This window comes from Phoenix dactylifera, chromosome 5 (assembly GCF_051530095.1).
Source record: "Phoenix dactylifera cultivar Ajwa chromosome 5, Ajwa_hap1_PhDact_Kaust_v1.1, whole genome shotgun sequence".
NCBI lineage: Eukaryota > Viridiplantae > Streptophyta > Magnoliopsida > Arecales > Arecaceae > Phoenix > Phoenix dactylifera.
In genome coordinates, this window is record NC_143194.1 from 662,641 (window position 1) to 679,764 (window position 17,124).

The following is a 17,124-nucleotide window of genomic DNA, read 5'->3' on the forward strand; positions in this document are numbered from 1 at the left end:
AAAGAAAACCAACCACTCCTCTTTCTGAGATGCAAATAAATGGCTCTGCCTCAAAAATTACTGTGAGGTCATTGTTCACCACCCAAAATATCTAATGAGATCGTTGACCTTGACCGACAGAATTATTTGCACAAGGTCCCCACTTGGACTTTTTTTTGACCACTTTGGTCTTATTCTATCGAAATCTCCTCGCATTGGTTGGTTGGCTTGACCAACCTCCCTTCATCTTCACAAGACCCCTCCTTGTCTTGGATTGGAAAGATCAAGATATGAATCTAGGATCTGCACTTGGAAAATTCTTAGAATAAATTACACAAGGTTGGTTTATTGAGGGATAACATTCCTTGAGAGCCGAATCATGATCCTCCGTTTGGAAGCTCAATTCAATATCTAGAGATTGTATATAATTGGATCAAGTCAATCCAGTATCTATATGACATGCATGCATGAACTTAACAAGACACCTAGGTCACGCATGAGTATAAAGTTAAGACCTACCCTTCAATTGGATCATATATGGAGGATTTCAAATGACTGGATTTGATCCATGATGATAAATTGACCCACTCTGATAAATATTAGCTGAAGAGTCTAAGTTAAACATTAAAGTTATAGATATGACTAACCTAAAATGAAACGAGATATTTAGTCACAAATATTTTTGGAGTGCTTACCTTTGTGAGAGTTGTCATAAATTCTACGATTAGGGTTTTAGCTAATCTTAACAAAGTTGCATGAAAAATCAAAATACCATGCACAAGACCTTTAACATGTATTGACCGTATAAAAACCCATTGATCTATATTATATGTATAATATGTAGAAGTATGAGATAAGGATCGACCTCAAGGTTTATCCACTACGGCTTCTCCAGAATGATACAATCAATACTAAGTAGGTTTCAGGTCACGCGGACACCTTATTTCAGAGTTGTTTCTCTAATTTCTTCTTGAAATTCTTATATGACTTATTTCTGAAATTGTTTGGCATACTTTGAATTTATGGTTGTATGGTATTATTAGCAATTATAGCAGCATTTTTAAAAATAGCCTTTCGTAATCTTACTTGATTAAGAGCCTCAATAAGTTGAAAATATTTCAGTTTTATGTTAAAAAGAACCTCAATAATTTGCTACAGCAAATACTCTAAAAGTATTGAGAGAGGGAGAGAGAGGGAGAAGGTAAAAAGAATCAAAATCCTCATCAAAGATGTCAATATAAACTTAGGTGTAGCATGCAATGGAGATTCATGTGTACCAAGACTTCTTTTGGGTTGATTGCGGCCATAAAGAAACACGTGTCATTGAGATCTCTACGAAAAGAAGACTAAAAGAAATCGCATAGGCATCATATTTGATATAGCTGTAGCTTTTCAAAGGATCTATCATGTTTGATAGACACCAACTAGTGAAAGATGATGTTCTTTTTTGGGTTTTTTTTTCCTCATGCTGATCTAGTATGAATACATCCGAGAGGAAACTAGAGAATCCTCTTTAATATTCTAAAGCTCAAGAGAATGCAGGATCACAAAAACTAAACAATATCTCTATTTAACTGTCCTGATCATCTCTAACAAAACCTGGCAATGTGGAGAATCATGGTTTCTACACAATCAGTTTTATTTTGGATTTTTGGTATATAATGGTGACACACCATATTTTATTTGAGCTAGGGCAATCAACCACCAGGAAGTACTACAATATGATGGTTCCAATCCTAAAATAAGCAAACCATCAAGATAGGCCAAAGATCTACAAATTTCTGTTATTCTCGATATCATTTCTTCAAAAGCATCAGAATGATGGTGTTGCAATGATAAGTATTTGAGAAAGCAGATATATTCCTAGAACAACGTTTGCGATACGCCATGAACATTATGTTTTGAGGACTGAAAAAAATAAAGACTATCAGAATCGAAGGGACCATCTCCATGGCGGATGTCTTGTCTTAGAAGAACCACATCCTTTGATCTCTTCCTGCATATCCATCCATCCAGGTTTGATGAATATGTACCAAAGCAAACCCTTGTGGGGTCTCAGGCTGCAACATCACCCATATTAGCTTGTCTCGAAAATTTTGAAATTAGAGAGCAATTTTTAGCTAAAGGAGAAAATTGCTTGTAGTCAATTACCTTCGAGTTCAGCAGAACAGTAGTCAGACAACATTGCCGCCCTTCATCTGCAACAGAGATAAACAGATAAAAAGGGGTCCATGCATGCATGAGAAAGATTACCCATAGTTGTATCAGGTTTAGTAAGACCAACTACATACTATCACTCTTGAGTAATTCACTTCAGTGGCATATTTGCTTGTAGTTTAATGCTGTTCTCCAGTCAATAGTGGGTGGCATTCATGGAGAAAGTAGAGGGAAGAGAGAGGGAATAAGCAAGATTTAACATCATTTTCTCTCATTCTGTTGCTTTTGTTTCAAAAGAATAGCTTACAAGGGTAAATAAAATTAGAGAAATGCAGTGAAACTCAACTTCTACAAGAACTCCCTCTATTATCCTCAAGATATTCCCCTTTTCCCCCACTGTCGACCAGTGCCTGCCACCTCAGTCTTGTTTTCTCTGCAGGAACAGAGAAAAGTTCTCGAAATATCATTCCTTCTTTCATTGTTCCCTTCCTCTCAATTCTTTGCCACGGTAGTCGTTGCCTTATTATTTTTTTCTACCTATTTAGGAAGCTCTGTTGTCTCTGTACCATCGAAGCAGTTCACCACTAACTACTTGTTAGTGATCAACTACTCCGTTATATAGTTTTTGTTATGTAATAAAATCAAGCAACCAATTTAACATCAGATGTGAGAAATAGAGTGATATATTGGGATATATGATTTGCATAAAAAACCCAGATCAGCTGCACCTGCTCACATCAGAATAATCAAGGAATTAATGACCTGCTTGTCAGCAAAAGAAAAAGAAATTTTGAGTTAATTAACTTAAAGAAGTTGTTCGTCTAACTTGCCTAAAATGATGCTTCCTTTTCTGTGTTGTCCAATGGCCTAAAGGTTTCCACCAACCAGTTTTCTTAAACATAAAATAAATAAGAAACGTGGTATTGTAAAACTTCCATCCATGGTACCTCTTTAGTATCTGTATATAAGACCAATCAAGTCTCCTATAAAAGTGGCACTAATTACAGCACATTTCATATGGGAATGTGCAAATGTTTGTAGAGGCATAAATCAACTGGTAAAAAAAAATGTGCTTGGCCAGGAATTTACTAAGAATTACAATTGCTATGAGCCTATGCCTACTATACGTCTAGCAGGAAGAGAGGAGGAAAAAAAATCAGTCAAGTTAAATCCTAAATATATAGAGAAGCATCCGATATCTGGCGAGATTGGTCACGACATCTCAGATTCAAGTTATAAGTATATTTAACAAGTTTATAATAATCAGAAAAAGAATCGTGATCACACAAATCACGAGAAAGTAGAACATTGAAGGAAATAAAGATTTACTCTTCAAAGACAGGCACATTGATTAAGTTAGCATAGAAACAAATAGTAAATGGTCAAAACAGGAGAAAGTCAAAAAGCGGTATATATAAGACAAAGCAATTTAGATACAAATGGGCCCTATGCACATAATACCAACCCAAGAGTGAGCATGTTTTCATGGGACAGGATTTAACTTGATTACTTGGCATATGTTTTAACAAGCAACTGTGAGAGGCTGAATTTACTCTTAGTAAGGCAAGGCAAGCCAGGAGAAGTGAGCTTTCCTGGATCTATTTTATTAAAAATTATATGAACATAATAGAAAAGATAAACATAACTATCAAGCCTTCTCCAGACTATTTTGAGCAGGCTTTATGAATCAGCATTTAACAAACATTCAAACATGACAAAACATAATATGTCAAAAAGAAGATAAAAGGAGCCAATAACAACCTTAAACTGGGGACTTTCCCGAGCACTCTTAAGGAGATGCAGCATGGTAAGGTGAGGCAGAAAAAGATCGAGATGCTATAATCGCAGTCATTTCTCGGTTTTTATGGTTGGTAAGCAATGTGAGGACTTTTCTCAAACTCTAGCAGATTTGGTCTTCAGCTCATAGAGAATACCAGTCCTTAGCAGGAGAATGGATGAAGATGGCTTCAGAAAGCTGCACAAAATGAAATAGTTCTGGCATTCAAGGCAATGACAATCATGGAGGAGGCTACATCTTCCTGGATTTGGGCTCTGCTTCATCTTTTACTGTTTCTGTTTCTTGTTTTTCCTTTCCAGTTAGGCTGGCTCATGTAACCCTTCTTTCATATTCTTAATGATTTCTCAACTCTCTCAGAAAAAAAATTAAAAAAATAAATTAACGTTCCATAAAGTCCATATATCTTGGCGAAAGGATATCTAACATTGATTGGTTTTTAAGGTGGGGTGAAAACTACAACCAATGCTCTTTCTCTGTCATCGCTTACAGGATACTAACTCCCAGTGGTAGGATCAGACCCACTCCAGCTGAAACCCACCCTCTCTGGACATCCATTCTAGCAATCCAACCCCCTTCCCCAAGAACTTATCTGGGGACCGCAACCCCTCTCCCTTACCTTTATTTCTTTATTTCCCATCTTGTCTCCAATCCATGGGCGACATCAGCCTACCCCAGATGAAGCCCGCTTATTCTCTCCCTCCCTTTCTAGCAATCCGACCCCCTCTAGCCTGATTTATCCTCAGCCAAACTCCTCTAGCAACCCAAATCCTCTTTGGCATCCCCAACCTCAATCACCACCATCACTTGGCTTGCCTGACACACATGCAAGCTCACATGCAAACAATCAATATCAACATGACCATCGTCACCTACCATTTCCTCCTATAGAAAAAGTCTATACGCTTTTCTCCTTTCTTAACCATCATTATCACTACCACCAACACACAACACATGTGCGTTCACCTATCACTCTCCTCCTACAGAAATAAGGAATTTCTATACGCTTTTCTCCTTTCTTAACTATACTTAGTTGAACTACCTTGCCCAGATTTGATGACCTAAGCATTTTCCAATTCTGCAATCTCCTCTCTTATAACTAATTCTGAAGCATGTCTTTACATTTAAAGGTTGCCATTCTTTTGTTAAATTTAAAAATGGTCAATGATTGACTTATCCAAAAGAGAGGATCAAGGATGATTGAACATTCATCCAAAATATGTCCATCACTGATTTGCACCTTTTTCACGCCCACCAATCCCCTCAACAAGCCTACAAGTGTTTCAAAAGCATGTTTGCTTCAATGTACAAGAAAATACAAGCCTCAAATCATTAATGCTCATAGTACTTTTCTTGTTTCTAAATCATCAATACAAAGCTCATACATTGACATCCAAGAATCATCTCAACATTTGCACTTAAAAAAATAATGGATACTACTTCAATTTCATATGAAAAATGCAATCAAGACATCAAGACTGAATTTTATAAAACACAAAAAACAACTTAATAATGAAGAATGGAAGAAAGACAAGTCTGCAAGATGAAGCACAAGATGTCTAACTCACCAGAGAGCTCCCACTTATCAAATTTGACTAGCCAAGCATCTGAACCAATCTGGGAAGACGAAACTCTATCCACCCACACTCTGAACTGTTTTCCTTGTTTATCACCATAGCAGGGTGCAAATGCATCGATGCACTCATGAAGAGAATGCTCAACTCCAGAGGGATGGACAATTATCCCGCTTGGGTGCTATCACCAACATACATGAAGAGTTGGAGATGAAAATACAAGTTGATGATGAATGATAATAAAACCAGAAGGTATATCTTTAACACTTAAATGTTTATAAAGCATTAATCTGATTTTCATAATTTTTCCAAAAAACTTTTCATGCTTAGAAGTAAATACAAATGAAATAGGAAAAATGAATTTACTATTTTAAATTTACCAGCTACTTGACTTTTAAAATTCAACCATCAGGTAGAACGAGCAAGTTCTTAAAACATTTTACCATATGAGTTCATGATGAGACAATTGACTCATGTAGAACCTGCTGATGCCTTAAGAAGCATAATCACATTTAGGTTGATAGACATCAGAGAGAGGGAACCTACACTGATATTTTTCATATTCTGAATGGTAAGTTCATGGTTTTCAACTTCAGCTCGACGCCATCTTTCATACAACATGTAAAACACTACAACTTCATGCTCGGGGCTGAAAATGTCAACCTTGCAACTTGACAAATCTGCAGTATCTCTGGGAGATGTGTTAGGACCCAGCTTAAAATGGCCTATAGCCTGGATAATACCAGCAGCACACCTCTCAGTAGCATGAATTATTTTAGGATTATGCTCAGCATTTTGTGCATGCCACTGCAACAATTCTTCTTGAGCATTGCTGACCTGCAAATTGATCAGAAATGAAAACATAGCATTTTCCAAAAAACCATCAAACACCAAAAATAATGTGAAAATTGTATTCTGGGAAAAAAAATAACAATATCCTGTTAGGCTACTGACCATCACACCATAAACTTCTGGAATGCTGAATAATTCTGCATCATTGCCAGAGTCACCACAAACCAGAGTATTAATTGGTGGCTTACCATCTGACTTGAACTTTCCGAGCAAATATGCAAGAGCCTGTCCTTTGCCAGCCCCTTGCGGTAAAACATCTAGATCCATGCCACTGCTGTAAATTATTTTCACATCTAGCTGATTAACAATCAGAGAAGCAAAAGAAAAAGAAGGGAAAAATGGTTTTCAAGTTAGTCATTTCTTCCATGGATATGAGCCTAAACCGACAAAAATCCTTTGTAAGAAGACAAAATTTTGAATAGAGATCAACATCTTCCATTTTCAAGCAATCTTACCCCACGTTTCACCAGACGTTCTGAAAGACATCTCATCACTTCTTCTGCCTGCCCCTTCTGCACATAAAAGCTAACCTTGTGTGGTCGCTGCTCTGTTGATGACTGCACAATGTCACAGATATCATATAGCTCAGAGACAGATACCATTATCTTTCTTCCCTATGTCATATCATGCAGAATCTTTCCACTGTCCATAAGAACATCATAAACAACAAAACTGTTAAATTACCTGGAATGATAGTTGAGGATACTTAGATGCTTCCTCAATAACAATGTTTCTGTCCCACTTCTGATTTAAATAATGCTCCCAACCATCATCTGGCACCATTAATTCACCATATGTTATCTCTGTACCTACTGACATTATTGTTATATCCGGGGTTAACATGGGTTTCTCCTTCTTTAGTTGCTTGTACAATGTAGGGGATCTCCCAGTTGAGAAAACCAGCAGAGAATCACGACGGTATTCAGATTCCCACAATGCATTAAACCTAAGTAGTGATAGATTCTCTGGGTCATGATGATCAACCTGGCAGAGAAATCTGACCAACCTGAACATCACATAAGCATGGTTGCAACCGAAAAGACTAGTGATTGGAGGGACTGTATAAAGTGTACCATTGTCTGATCAAGATCAGAAACAATCATGAGGCGGGCACGACCATCAAGGCGATCCATGCTGTCTAGCTATGACTGTCAATTCAAACAACATGATTAAACTTTCTAGGCAGATTGAAAAAATCCAACAACTCATGCAATCATGCATCAGACTTTGATAATATTCCCATCTTTGTCAAGAATGCATTGATTTTATCTTGACCCTATCAGTCTGCACTTCGATAGCCTCTATGCAGGAATTGACAAGAGATAACCATTCAAGATGGCTTATTTCGTCTCCATGATAACTGAAAGCAGGTTGCATGTTGGGAAATATGTTTGAGTTTAACTACAGAAAAATTAAAAAGAAAAAAAAAAACAAATGCAAAATGATTAACCATAACAACTTTCAGCTCATAATCAGAACAATTGTTATTGATTATAATTGATGCATTAACATTGGTTTCAAACATAAATTATCACTTTTTTCAATTTTATACGTCACCAAAATAGATTAAAAAGAAAGATAATGTATTCCTGGAATATGCCGCATTCTAATCGCTGTCTTACTCCAAACGCTACTTACGGAAAAGGGAAGAATTCACTCTCTAAAAAATCGCGAACCAAATTCCGAGGAAGTGCATGCTGCACTACTAACACACAGAAATCATGGATCCAAGATCGAAAACCCTTACACTTCAACAAAAAGCATGACTTTCTATCTAAATTTTTTACGAAATCCAACAGTTCAAAGGGAATCCAATCATTCATATCACAGCTCATCAAGATGTCTTCTTTTTGGCGAACAAAGCGGGGGAAAGAGAAATCCACTAAATCGCGGCATTTACTTCAATAAATCCGAAAACAAGATCTAGTTTTTTTTTCGCCTTAAAAAAAGGGCATGAAAAAGAGGGGAAAATCGAAAGCTAAGAAGCCATAGGAATATAGGATCGAGAAAGGTAAAGAAGGAGAGGAGGATTACCACGGGAAACCAAGTGATTCGCGATCGAGATGGACCTTTTTCCTTCTGTTATCGTCAGGAGAAGGGAATGTGTTTCGATCCAAATTCCTTGGCGCTTCGTTAGCGGTGCAAAGCGACCGCGACGACGATCAGGAATCTACTTACGTATATTCTCCTTTTTAGGTTTTCCTCAAAAGAAAATTCTTTTTACCACAAATTAAAAATTGATAATACTTGGACTTCTTTTATACGTTAGTTGCTACAGCTTTTTGCATATTAATCTCTCAAATTGCGTGACTCTTTACATTTATTAAACCAAATCTGAATTGAATATTCTTAGCTTATTCCTCTAATAGTGTTTAGCTTCCACAATTTCCTTTAATGGTGTTAGTTTAATCTTTTGAAGCACAATTCATTTTCATTTAGAAAAAAATCTAATTTGGATTATTGTGTTTGCATTTTTATTTTTACATGTTCTTCTATATATCCTATAAATAATTGAAATTTCATGATGTAATCAATGAAGGATTAATATGCATAAGAGGGATCAATAAACAAATACAATAGATTGTAGGAACCAATATGCAAAAAGATCTCCTAAAAGCTTCAAAGTAGAGGTGAAAGCGCACATGGATGGTTAGAGCCCTTTGCAAGAGAATTATATAAATATATGCGAGGAGCCCTATTGTTTCATATCAGGCATCAACTTTTTGCCTACTGACATATTTTTGGAATAATTTTCAGTAATTATCAGGTAAAAGAGTGATATCCAAGTAAAGAAGCATATTTTAGAGCTGCAAGCTTATCTACTGGAAATAGATGGTTGAACCAAGTGATTTGAGATTGAATCATGTATGTATCAGTTTAAGAGCCATCCTCATTAAAAAAAAAAAAAATCGAAGGAACAAAAAGTTTTCTCATAGCTTGTTGATTCACTTTCTTGCCAACAAGTTAACCACATGGAAAACCAATCACAACATATAGATTTCCAAATATGCAGGTCATCATGACCCTCCGAACTTTCATTACACCTATGTGGAGCTTCCATGTCTCAACCTTGAATGGTGTATTCCATTGCATTCACAAAAATATTTAGGCAACTCAAGAGGAGTGCTGTGGTAGCTTAAAAATTAGAAGAAGATGACTCGACCGTCGTCTTCCACGAGCCACGTTGCTTCATTACATGGCACAAGTTCATGCTGCTGTACAATTCACCATTTTAATTCCAAGGGAGAAATTAGAATACGACGCTGTGTGGTATACTCTTATTGCTCCTTTTTAAGCAAGGTGATCGATGCGATATACCACATGGAAACTTTTCTTTTCTGTTTTTCTATTGCACTAGCAAGACATTATATTGAATCATAAAATATCATCGAATCCAGTTCAACTAAAAGTAGCCCTTCCTAACTAGGATCTATTTGGATATTTCCATAGAAATAAACAGAAAATCTTACAGAATTTATGGACTAAGCTGCCCATTTAAACATAACTCCATCAACCAAACACCTTCCATCAGGACTTGGGTTAGAATATGAGCAGGCCTTTAGAAGATGCGAGCTAGAAAGGCGGCTATGATTATTGCAAAATTTTCAAACCAATCATATCCAAACAGACGCTTGCTACTTTTGCATTCCAACAGTATGCATTTAAACCTTGTCCTCTTTGGGAGCCAACAGAAAATAAAACAGTGTAGTTACCCAGGGAGGCTGTGATGGAGAAATTTGCGATCGAGTGCAGTTTCCAGACCTCCCAACTAGATTCAATCTCATCTGCTGCAATATAACATTTCTCTGAAAGGCTCCATTCATGGAATGTAGCTAATAAGATGGTAGAGCTTTCACTTTTTTATGAAAGAATACAGCATGCACAGCTCTATAGTATCTCACTTTTCGCTGTCTCCTCCATTCTCCCTTCTCGGGATCTCCCTCCAAATCCTGCCTGTGACTCTCAGCTTCAACTCCTTCCGATTGCCACCTGAGAAGTAGAGAGCCAGGCTCCTCTGAACTATGAGGCCATCGTTGCTGTCACGGACTGTCCTGTGGTGGGTCCGGATGCTCTGAGGCACTCCCTGCCATGCCAGCTTCCTTCCACTACCACCAACCTCAAGGCAATACCCAAACATCCTTGCTTCAGATTCCTCGCCTATGAAACGGAGGAAGGCCATGTAAACTGGCTCGCATCCTAACAGAAATGCTTCAAAATGCAGACAGAAATAGTGGCCGAAGCAGCTGAAAAGCTGGAGGTAGCACAAACAATAATGATCAGCATCGACGAGACTGACTTATATTTCGTGAGTAACATTCACAAACATAAAAATTTCTTGCAGGAAAGAATGTCGAGCTTACTGTTAGCGTCCATGATACATTGTCCACCGAACATGGGTCCTGCTTCACATATCGATGATTGAAGGTGCAACCTGCTTGAAGATCCACCTTATGGCTCTCTCGGAGATGCCACAAAAGGGCAGGGATACCTCCTGTGAAGGGACACTCCGAACCCGGATGCGGGCATGCATATGGCCTGTAAACACACTGTGCTTCATGTTTCGGCTTGCTGTAATAGGGAAACATTTCCTCACAGCCTAGGTGATGGTATGCGCATGGCACGTGGAGAGAGAGAGCCAGCTTCTCGAGTGCTAAACATCTTATATTGCCAATTTCCTTTCTGCATATTGGACACTTATTATTGACTTTGTTCTTGCAGGAAAGGCACAGGGTATGCCCACTTGGACACTGCATGAATAAAATCAAAGGAGTTAAACCATTCGAAAAGAGCATTCAGTAGATAAGCTTGAATTAGCTGGAATAACAGAAGAAATCCACATGCCCCCAGGGTATATGAAGCTGAGATCCACACACACCTGCTGAATAGGTGGAAACATTAAATTGCTGCAAACAGGACACTCTAACAATCCATCTATATCACTGTTACGGAGTACAATAGACTTTTTTCCATGCGGTACTTTAGGCTGAGGGGAAGCCTGCTCGTTTGAACTGATCAATTCGCAGTTAGAATCCCCAGATACTGAAGTTGATTCATCCATATTTTTTGACTGAATAGCAGAAGATGAGCCAGGGAACATCTGTTTTCTCCCCATCTTGAGATAGGTCATCTTGTCATGCTCATGGAAGAAAAGCCGCCTTTCATTTTTAACTCTCATACATCAGTCCAGTGGAACTCATGGCAGTTGTAGTCATCCAGGGACCTGCATTTTGTGATGACTATGAATATGATATAAATTAGAAAAAAAATCTACAACTGTAGCATATTTGCAAAAATACAACGTAATACCGACAATCTCTCTCACTCAGATGTACTTCACAAGCTTTACATGCTTCTTCAGGGAAGCAATAAAAGATGGAGTTTAACAAATCACAAACTAGTGACTAATCAAAGAAAAAGAAAAAGAATTTAAAGCAACCAGGTCACCATTGCTAAAAAAAATCAGTCTATCATGAACTAGGGCTTGCCCCCGCGATCATAACTCTTTGCATAGCAACCAAAGATTTTGGGTTCGAATCTTTGATGGTGCATCTCCAAGTACCGGGACCTAGTTAGTTATAGGACATATGGGTCTCTCTCTCTCAAAAAAAAAAAAATAGTCAGCCTGTTACTTGCAGATTGACATGAAATAAATGATGACCAGCAGAATATGCAGCATTTATATCTAAATAAATTGGAGGGCCTCCTTAGGGAGGAGTGCAGCACTAGCAATTAAGCCATTTACGAACCGTTTGATCTCTCTCAAGGCCCTTCATTCTTAGACAAATTTTATGAACATGACTCTATGTTTAAATTAATTGGATTGGCAAGCACAAATAGCTTGTCTATTTCGATCTCTAAATTCTCTTTTGACTGAAATCTGTACAAATAATAATTAATCTCCAGATACACCAGAATTGCCTATTTCTTTCTATTTCATGCAGCACATGCTAACATGCAAAAGCAAACTAATGTAGATTATGTCGTTGAAGCACCAAGTATACAATGTCGTACATATACATGAAGAGAAAAAGCTGACGGAGAAACAAGATGGTGAACCCCTTAGGAATTTCATTGTGCAGGTTTGAGATGGTTGCTATAGATGAATGTTCTGTAACTTAAACTAATTCAAAATTTGACTAGTACTAGCAATAAATTTATTTAACAAAAAAAGGCATGTGGGTTCAATTTGGTTCCCAATGCCAATGCAACAACCCAACAAGACACTGGAGAGAGTAAACTTCCTAGATAAAAAAAAGACAAATTTTCTAACCAATAGAGATCATCAGCAGCCACTACAGCAAAGAGAATCGATTGTATTGTTCATTTCAGTTTTCACATGGGATCAGATACAAAATGTTCACGTATGCTAATAAAATACAATAGTAAATCCAAATCTTTTTCCCACACTAGAGTTCATCTATATAGGGCTCAGAAAAAGTTATGCTGGTATTTCTCCCAGAAACTTATTAGAATAACAAATAGTATAGCTATTTCACTTGTATTAAAATTGTATGGGAATTTTCATACTGCATATGTTGATGTTTAAAACACATATAATCTCATATAACATCAGGCTACCTCACAAGGAGTTAAAGCTTTAAATTTGTTAATTTATGACGATGTCAAAAAAATTTCTAAAGAGAAGTTATTTAGGCCTTGACAAATTGCAGTAAATTCTGTTAAGTTTATAAATCAGGCGGCAGCAAAAAATGGTGATGTCAACTTCTTATTGTCAGATGGTCAAAATGGAAGACTCTTTCATCTTAATCACTTGAAATACTCAGACAAGACATTTGCCCCATAGAGGTCACACTAAAATTATCTTACTACCAATTTGGAGTTTGGAGTCACACCAATGAAAAAACCTAAGCAACCTAACAGACTATCTCCATAAAGGATGTTCTAAAAGGATCCCTAAGCAACCTAACTGACTTCATAACAAATGAAAAAAAAAATAGACAATATGTTCACCAAGTCATTAAAGAAAGACAAGAAGAACCAGATGGTTATCCATGTAGAAGAGCAAAGAAGATGTTTTCAGTCCTTACGCATAAATGTCCTCAGAACTTGTCGGTTTAATGGACCCTTGTGCAATTCCAGATCACTATTGCTGATTCTCCATCATCCAAATCAAACTTTTGTACTATCAGTACTTGGAAAAAGATCCACTCTCGTCCTCATGCCATTTTCCAAAAAGTCATCTGCACCAATTCTCTTGGGAGGTTGAGCTTTCCTTAGAAAATCTCCATATTGCATTCCTTCCAAATTTCCCACCTATCAGCATACAAGGCATTTTCAACTGGGAGCTAACTCCTCTATAAACTCATTGGTTCTGATTCAATGCTTACATAAAGGGGACAGGATATGTATGCTAAGCAAATAGAATAACCAACCTCAATGCATTGAAAAGGACAACATACTGGAAAGAAGTGACCTGAACTTCTCTACCACATAACCTCCAAACATGATCCAGTTGGTTCCCTCTTTTATGCAGAGGATAACAGGTTAAGATCTTGTAGAAGCAACAAAGTCAAGCAGTTGCCTCGATAAATAGATTCCATAGAGGGGAAAAAAATCAAAGGCCTATTACAGAGGGGGAAAAAAAGATTCCTCGAGAAATTTTAATTAGCACCCTAATACTTAATGGCATCAAACATCCTTAAGTTGTAACCGATCAAGATCAAAAAATTCAAAAACGTACAATATTACCTATATTGAAAGATCAAGAAGTTCTAATATCTATAAAGACAACAACAAAAAAGAAAGAAACAACAAACAAAAACAAAAAAACTCCTTTTTGGCCCTAAAAAAAAACTGTCTCATGGCAAATCAAAAATGGGGCCCGATATTTCAAGAATTAAAGAATGAACACAGAAGCACCAGACCAGAAATCCAAATTTTTCCAATAATTCCCGGATAAATCCGATACCCTCCACCATTTCAAGTTACGCGAGATCCCAAACTGCAATTGAATCCATCATTCAAAGAAAACAAAAACATAGATCAAGAAAATGTGACAAGAAAAACTACAAAACAAGAGGCAATATCTAATCTTTAGGAGCACAAACCCCAATCCAAGATCTCCTTCAAGATCCCAACCATATTCGTAAAAATGGAAAAAAAAAAAAAGAACGACAAACGAATCCAAAAGAACACCTCAAAATGCATAGATTTCAAAACAAAAATTTACCAATGGATTCGAAGAAGAACCGAAGAAAATCGCTCCTCTTTTCCCCCTTTAAATCGTCAATTTTCTCTCTTCTTTTCCCCTCGTTATCCGCTCCCGAATTTATTAGGATTTAGGAGACGGCGAGAGGGAAAGAGGGGACGGAGGAATATTAAAACGTAACGGTAGAAAGAGAACGGAACGGAAAAGGAAGAATCTCCGCCGGTCCGCCTGTCCCTACCGTACGAGCGCTTTAAACTGCGTACCAAAATGGCGACAATGCCCCTATCCTTCTCCCACTTTTACAACAAAAAAACCAGAAACGATAGCGAGAATTAGGCGAGAAGCGTGGATGGGCTGAATTGGAAATCTGATTTTTGCCGGTTAATTGCGAGAATCTCCCGGAAATTTGGGAGGTTAATACAAAGTAAAACTGTCATTGTTGGAAGTACGCAGGACGATAACGGCTGTACGAAGCGTACGCTGGAAGTTGAAATGACCGAATAGTCCTCTCCTGATGGGAAAATTAGAGCGATACCTGGGGTAGTGGCGGTATTTTGATGAGCCCTTTTTAGTCAATCAAACTGCGCCGACCGTTTTTAGGCTACCACGGGAGGCCGCGAATACTGTGGTTAATGCTTAGTAACCGCACAACAAGAATAAGAAAGGAAAAGGATTTTAATGTTTGTTGATTAAAAAAAAGAGGAGGAAACAAATGGAGTAGAGATGTGCCATAAGGTGATGCATGGTTAATGTGAGACTAACACATATATCTAAATAGGCCTATATTTATGTCCTTTAGTCCACTTAAGCTGTGAACCGAGTCCGATTTGCGTAACAACTCATGATCTAATCGAAAAATACTAATTGTAAGGTATTATTTGGAATCTTTAGTTCTATATAAATATTCAAAATTGAGTCAGTACATAATTGATATGGCACTAAGTATACGCTAGATTCTCACACTTTTTAATATTTTTTTCCTCTTTGCTGCCTTCATAAATTTATCATTACATCTTTAACTTTCTTCATAATTTGCCCTAATATTTAAGAGTGTAACTATGGTAAATGCAAGAAGTAACTATGGACATGATCGGGCTTCCCCTATTCAAAATTCTAGGAAATACTGGCCTAGGCTAGGTCTATCTGCATCTCAACATGGAATTTTCTTTTATCTTTCCTTTTTCAAACCATTTCTAGATGTGATGCTCTTTGATATGTAACCTAATATGATTTGAGAACTCAAAGGCTGATACATGGTTCCAAGCTAGCCTAAAACTTGTTTTCGTAAAAACTTAGTCCGATTTATTTACGAAATTCAAATCAACATTGATTTTTCAAATTTGGTCCGAATGAAGGATCCACCTATTAGGTTCATTTGATATCAGCAATTTATATTTTTCCCTGATGAATTATGAATTGGGTTTGTTGGACTAGTAAGCCAAATGGCAAATTTGTATGATAACTTTTTTTTCAAACAAAAAGGGCGCATGATCGTTATCCAGGTCTCTACTTCGATCCCCAAATCTTATACTAAATCTTATTTGGTAATGGAAGCACATATTAACAACTACATGGTGCCAATGTGGTCTATCCTCATTGCTTGGTGAAGAAGCTATAAGGCTTAGGGGCTCTCGGAATGTAGAGCAATTCCTCCACAAACATTGTTGCAGAAAAACGCGGCCAGCTTTCATTATTCTGCAACTTTGTGTTTTATTCAGTTCATCCAGGTGATTGAAGTTTTCTCTCCCTATGAAAATCTGCCATGGAACCAAGTTGTTGGGTTGAGGATCTGCTAGCTTCCATCAAGACCCCACCTTAACCTAATTTTGTGGTGGATTCACAAGAACAAATAAACACCTCCATTTCTTAAGTATGGACCTACCTAGAAAATCAATAATTTATGAGTCATTTAAGTATATATGGATCTAGATGCCGAATATATATTGTAGTAGAAAGCTGGATGCCTAGCTATATTTTCTGAGGAAAAATTATATATATCCTACACTAAGTGTGGTGCACCGCCTTAGAATGGTGTCGGATATAATTTTTCATTTGTTGGGGTTATCTTCTTGAGACTTGAGCCAGTAACTACTGCCATAGTAGAAAAGCTAAAACAGTCCCTCACCTACAAGAAGCATGTTGCATGCAGTACCGAACCACCTCCAACTTGCATACTTCCAGTTCTTTGACACAAAGAGAGAGTGTGCAGAGAGAGAGAGAGAGAGAGAGAGAGAGCCGTTGAGATGGCTTTGGGCATTGGGCGGCAGACAGAGAGAAATAGAGAGGATGGGTTGTGGTAATATATGAGGACAGGAAGAGACCTCACTCTCCCTTCCGGGCCCAAATGTTAATGTTGCGTGATGGGCAAGGGAAGGACACGTTGGAAGAGGACAGACTGATTCTAGTGCGTGCATGGCGCATGGAGATTGGGTTGGGAAATCCCAAGTCTTCGTGTGCATCTACTTTTGTGCCAATTATTTGGTCCAACCGCAATGACAAAGGCCGGCAAAGTTGAGTTTGGCAGGTCTTCTAACTTGGCAAGCGGAGATCTCAGCCATGTGTTCGGTGGTGGGTCAGGTTTACGTTCCCATGCACTG

The 17,124-nt window shown here is 37.7% G+C and overlaps 2 protein-coding genes across 9 annotated transcripts; both read right to left on the reverse strand.

The window, feature by feature from the left end:
• Positions 1-1,749: 1,749 nt before the first annotated feature.
• LOC103707401 (sucrose-phosphatase 2-like) lies at positions 1,750-8,533 on the reverse strand. The gene is made up of 9 exons (XM_008791874.4): positions 8,392-8,533; positions 7,431-7,505; positions 7,042-7,341; positions 6,813-6,914; positions 6,460-6,654; positions 6,052-6,342; positions 5,500-5,686; positions 2,131-2,177; positions 1,750-2,039 (listed from the first exon to the last, which is right to left on the reverse strand). Exons 2-9 carry the CDS (start codon positions 7,488-7,490, stop codon positions 1,947-1,949), a joined length of 1,275 nt encoding a protein of 424 aa, XP_008790096.3. The 5' UTR covers positions 7,491-7,505; positions 8,392-8,533; the 3' UTR covers positions 1,750-1,946.
• Positions 8,534-9,755: 1,222 nt separating this feature from the next.
• LOC103707368 (E3 ubiquitin-protein ligase DIS1-like) lies at positions 9,756-16,815 on the reverse strand. Of its 8 annotated transcripts, XM_088721240.2 has the most exons (6): positions 14,549-16,814; positions 13,752-14,320; positions 13,407-13,632; positions 11,234-11,578; positions 10,719-11,105; positions 9,756-10,609 (listed from the first exon to the last, which is right to left on the reverse strand). In XM_088721240.2, the coding sequence occupies exons 4-6, from the start codon at positions 11,531-11,533 to the stop codon at positions 10,256-10,258; spliced, it is 1,041 nt and encodes a 346-aa protein (XP_088577366.1). In that variant the 5' UTR covers positions 11,534-11,578; positions 13,407-13,632; positions 13,752-14,320; positions 14,549-16,814; the 3' UTR covers positions 9,756-10,255. The 8 variants fall into 8 exon arrangements, with proteins under 8 accessions (XP_088577366.1, XP_008790054.2, XP_088577364.1 ...); XM_008791832.6 differs by lacking the exon at positions 13,752-14,320 and having other exon boundaries at positions 14,549-16,815; XM_088721238.2 differs by lacking the exon at positions 13,407-13,632 and having other exon boundaries at positions 14,244-14,320; positions 14,549-16,815.
• Between the last annotated feature and the right edge of the window lie 309 nt (positions 16,816-17,124).

Coding starts and splice junctions, on each gene's coding strand:
- LOC103707401 (XM_008791874.4), bottom strand. CDS start 7,490: ATGGATCGCCTTGATGGTCGTGCCCGCCTCATGATTGTTTCTGATCTT. Junction 7,342..7,430: donor CTGATCTTGATCAGACAATG/GTACACTTTATA, acceptor TTTCTCTGCCAG/GTTGATCATCATGACCCAGA. Junction 6,655..6,812: donor AACGTCTGGTGAAACGTGGG/GTAAGATTGCTT, acceptor ATTGTTAATCAG/CTAGATGTGAAAATAATTTA.
- LOC103707368 (XM_088721236.1), bottom strand. CDS start 11,533: ATGAGAGTTAAAAATGAAAGGCGGCTTTTCTTCCATGAGCATGACAAG. Junction 11,106..11,233: donor TGTTTCCACCTATTCAGCAG/GTGTGTGTGGAT, acceptor TTATTCATGCAG/TGTCCAAGTGGGCATACCCT. Junction 10,610..10,718: donor ATGTATCATGGACGCTAACA/GTAAGCTCGACA, acceptor TGCTACCTCCAG/CTTTTCAGCTGCTTCGGCCA.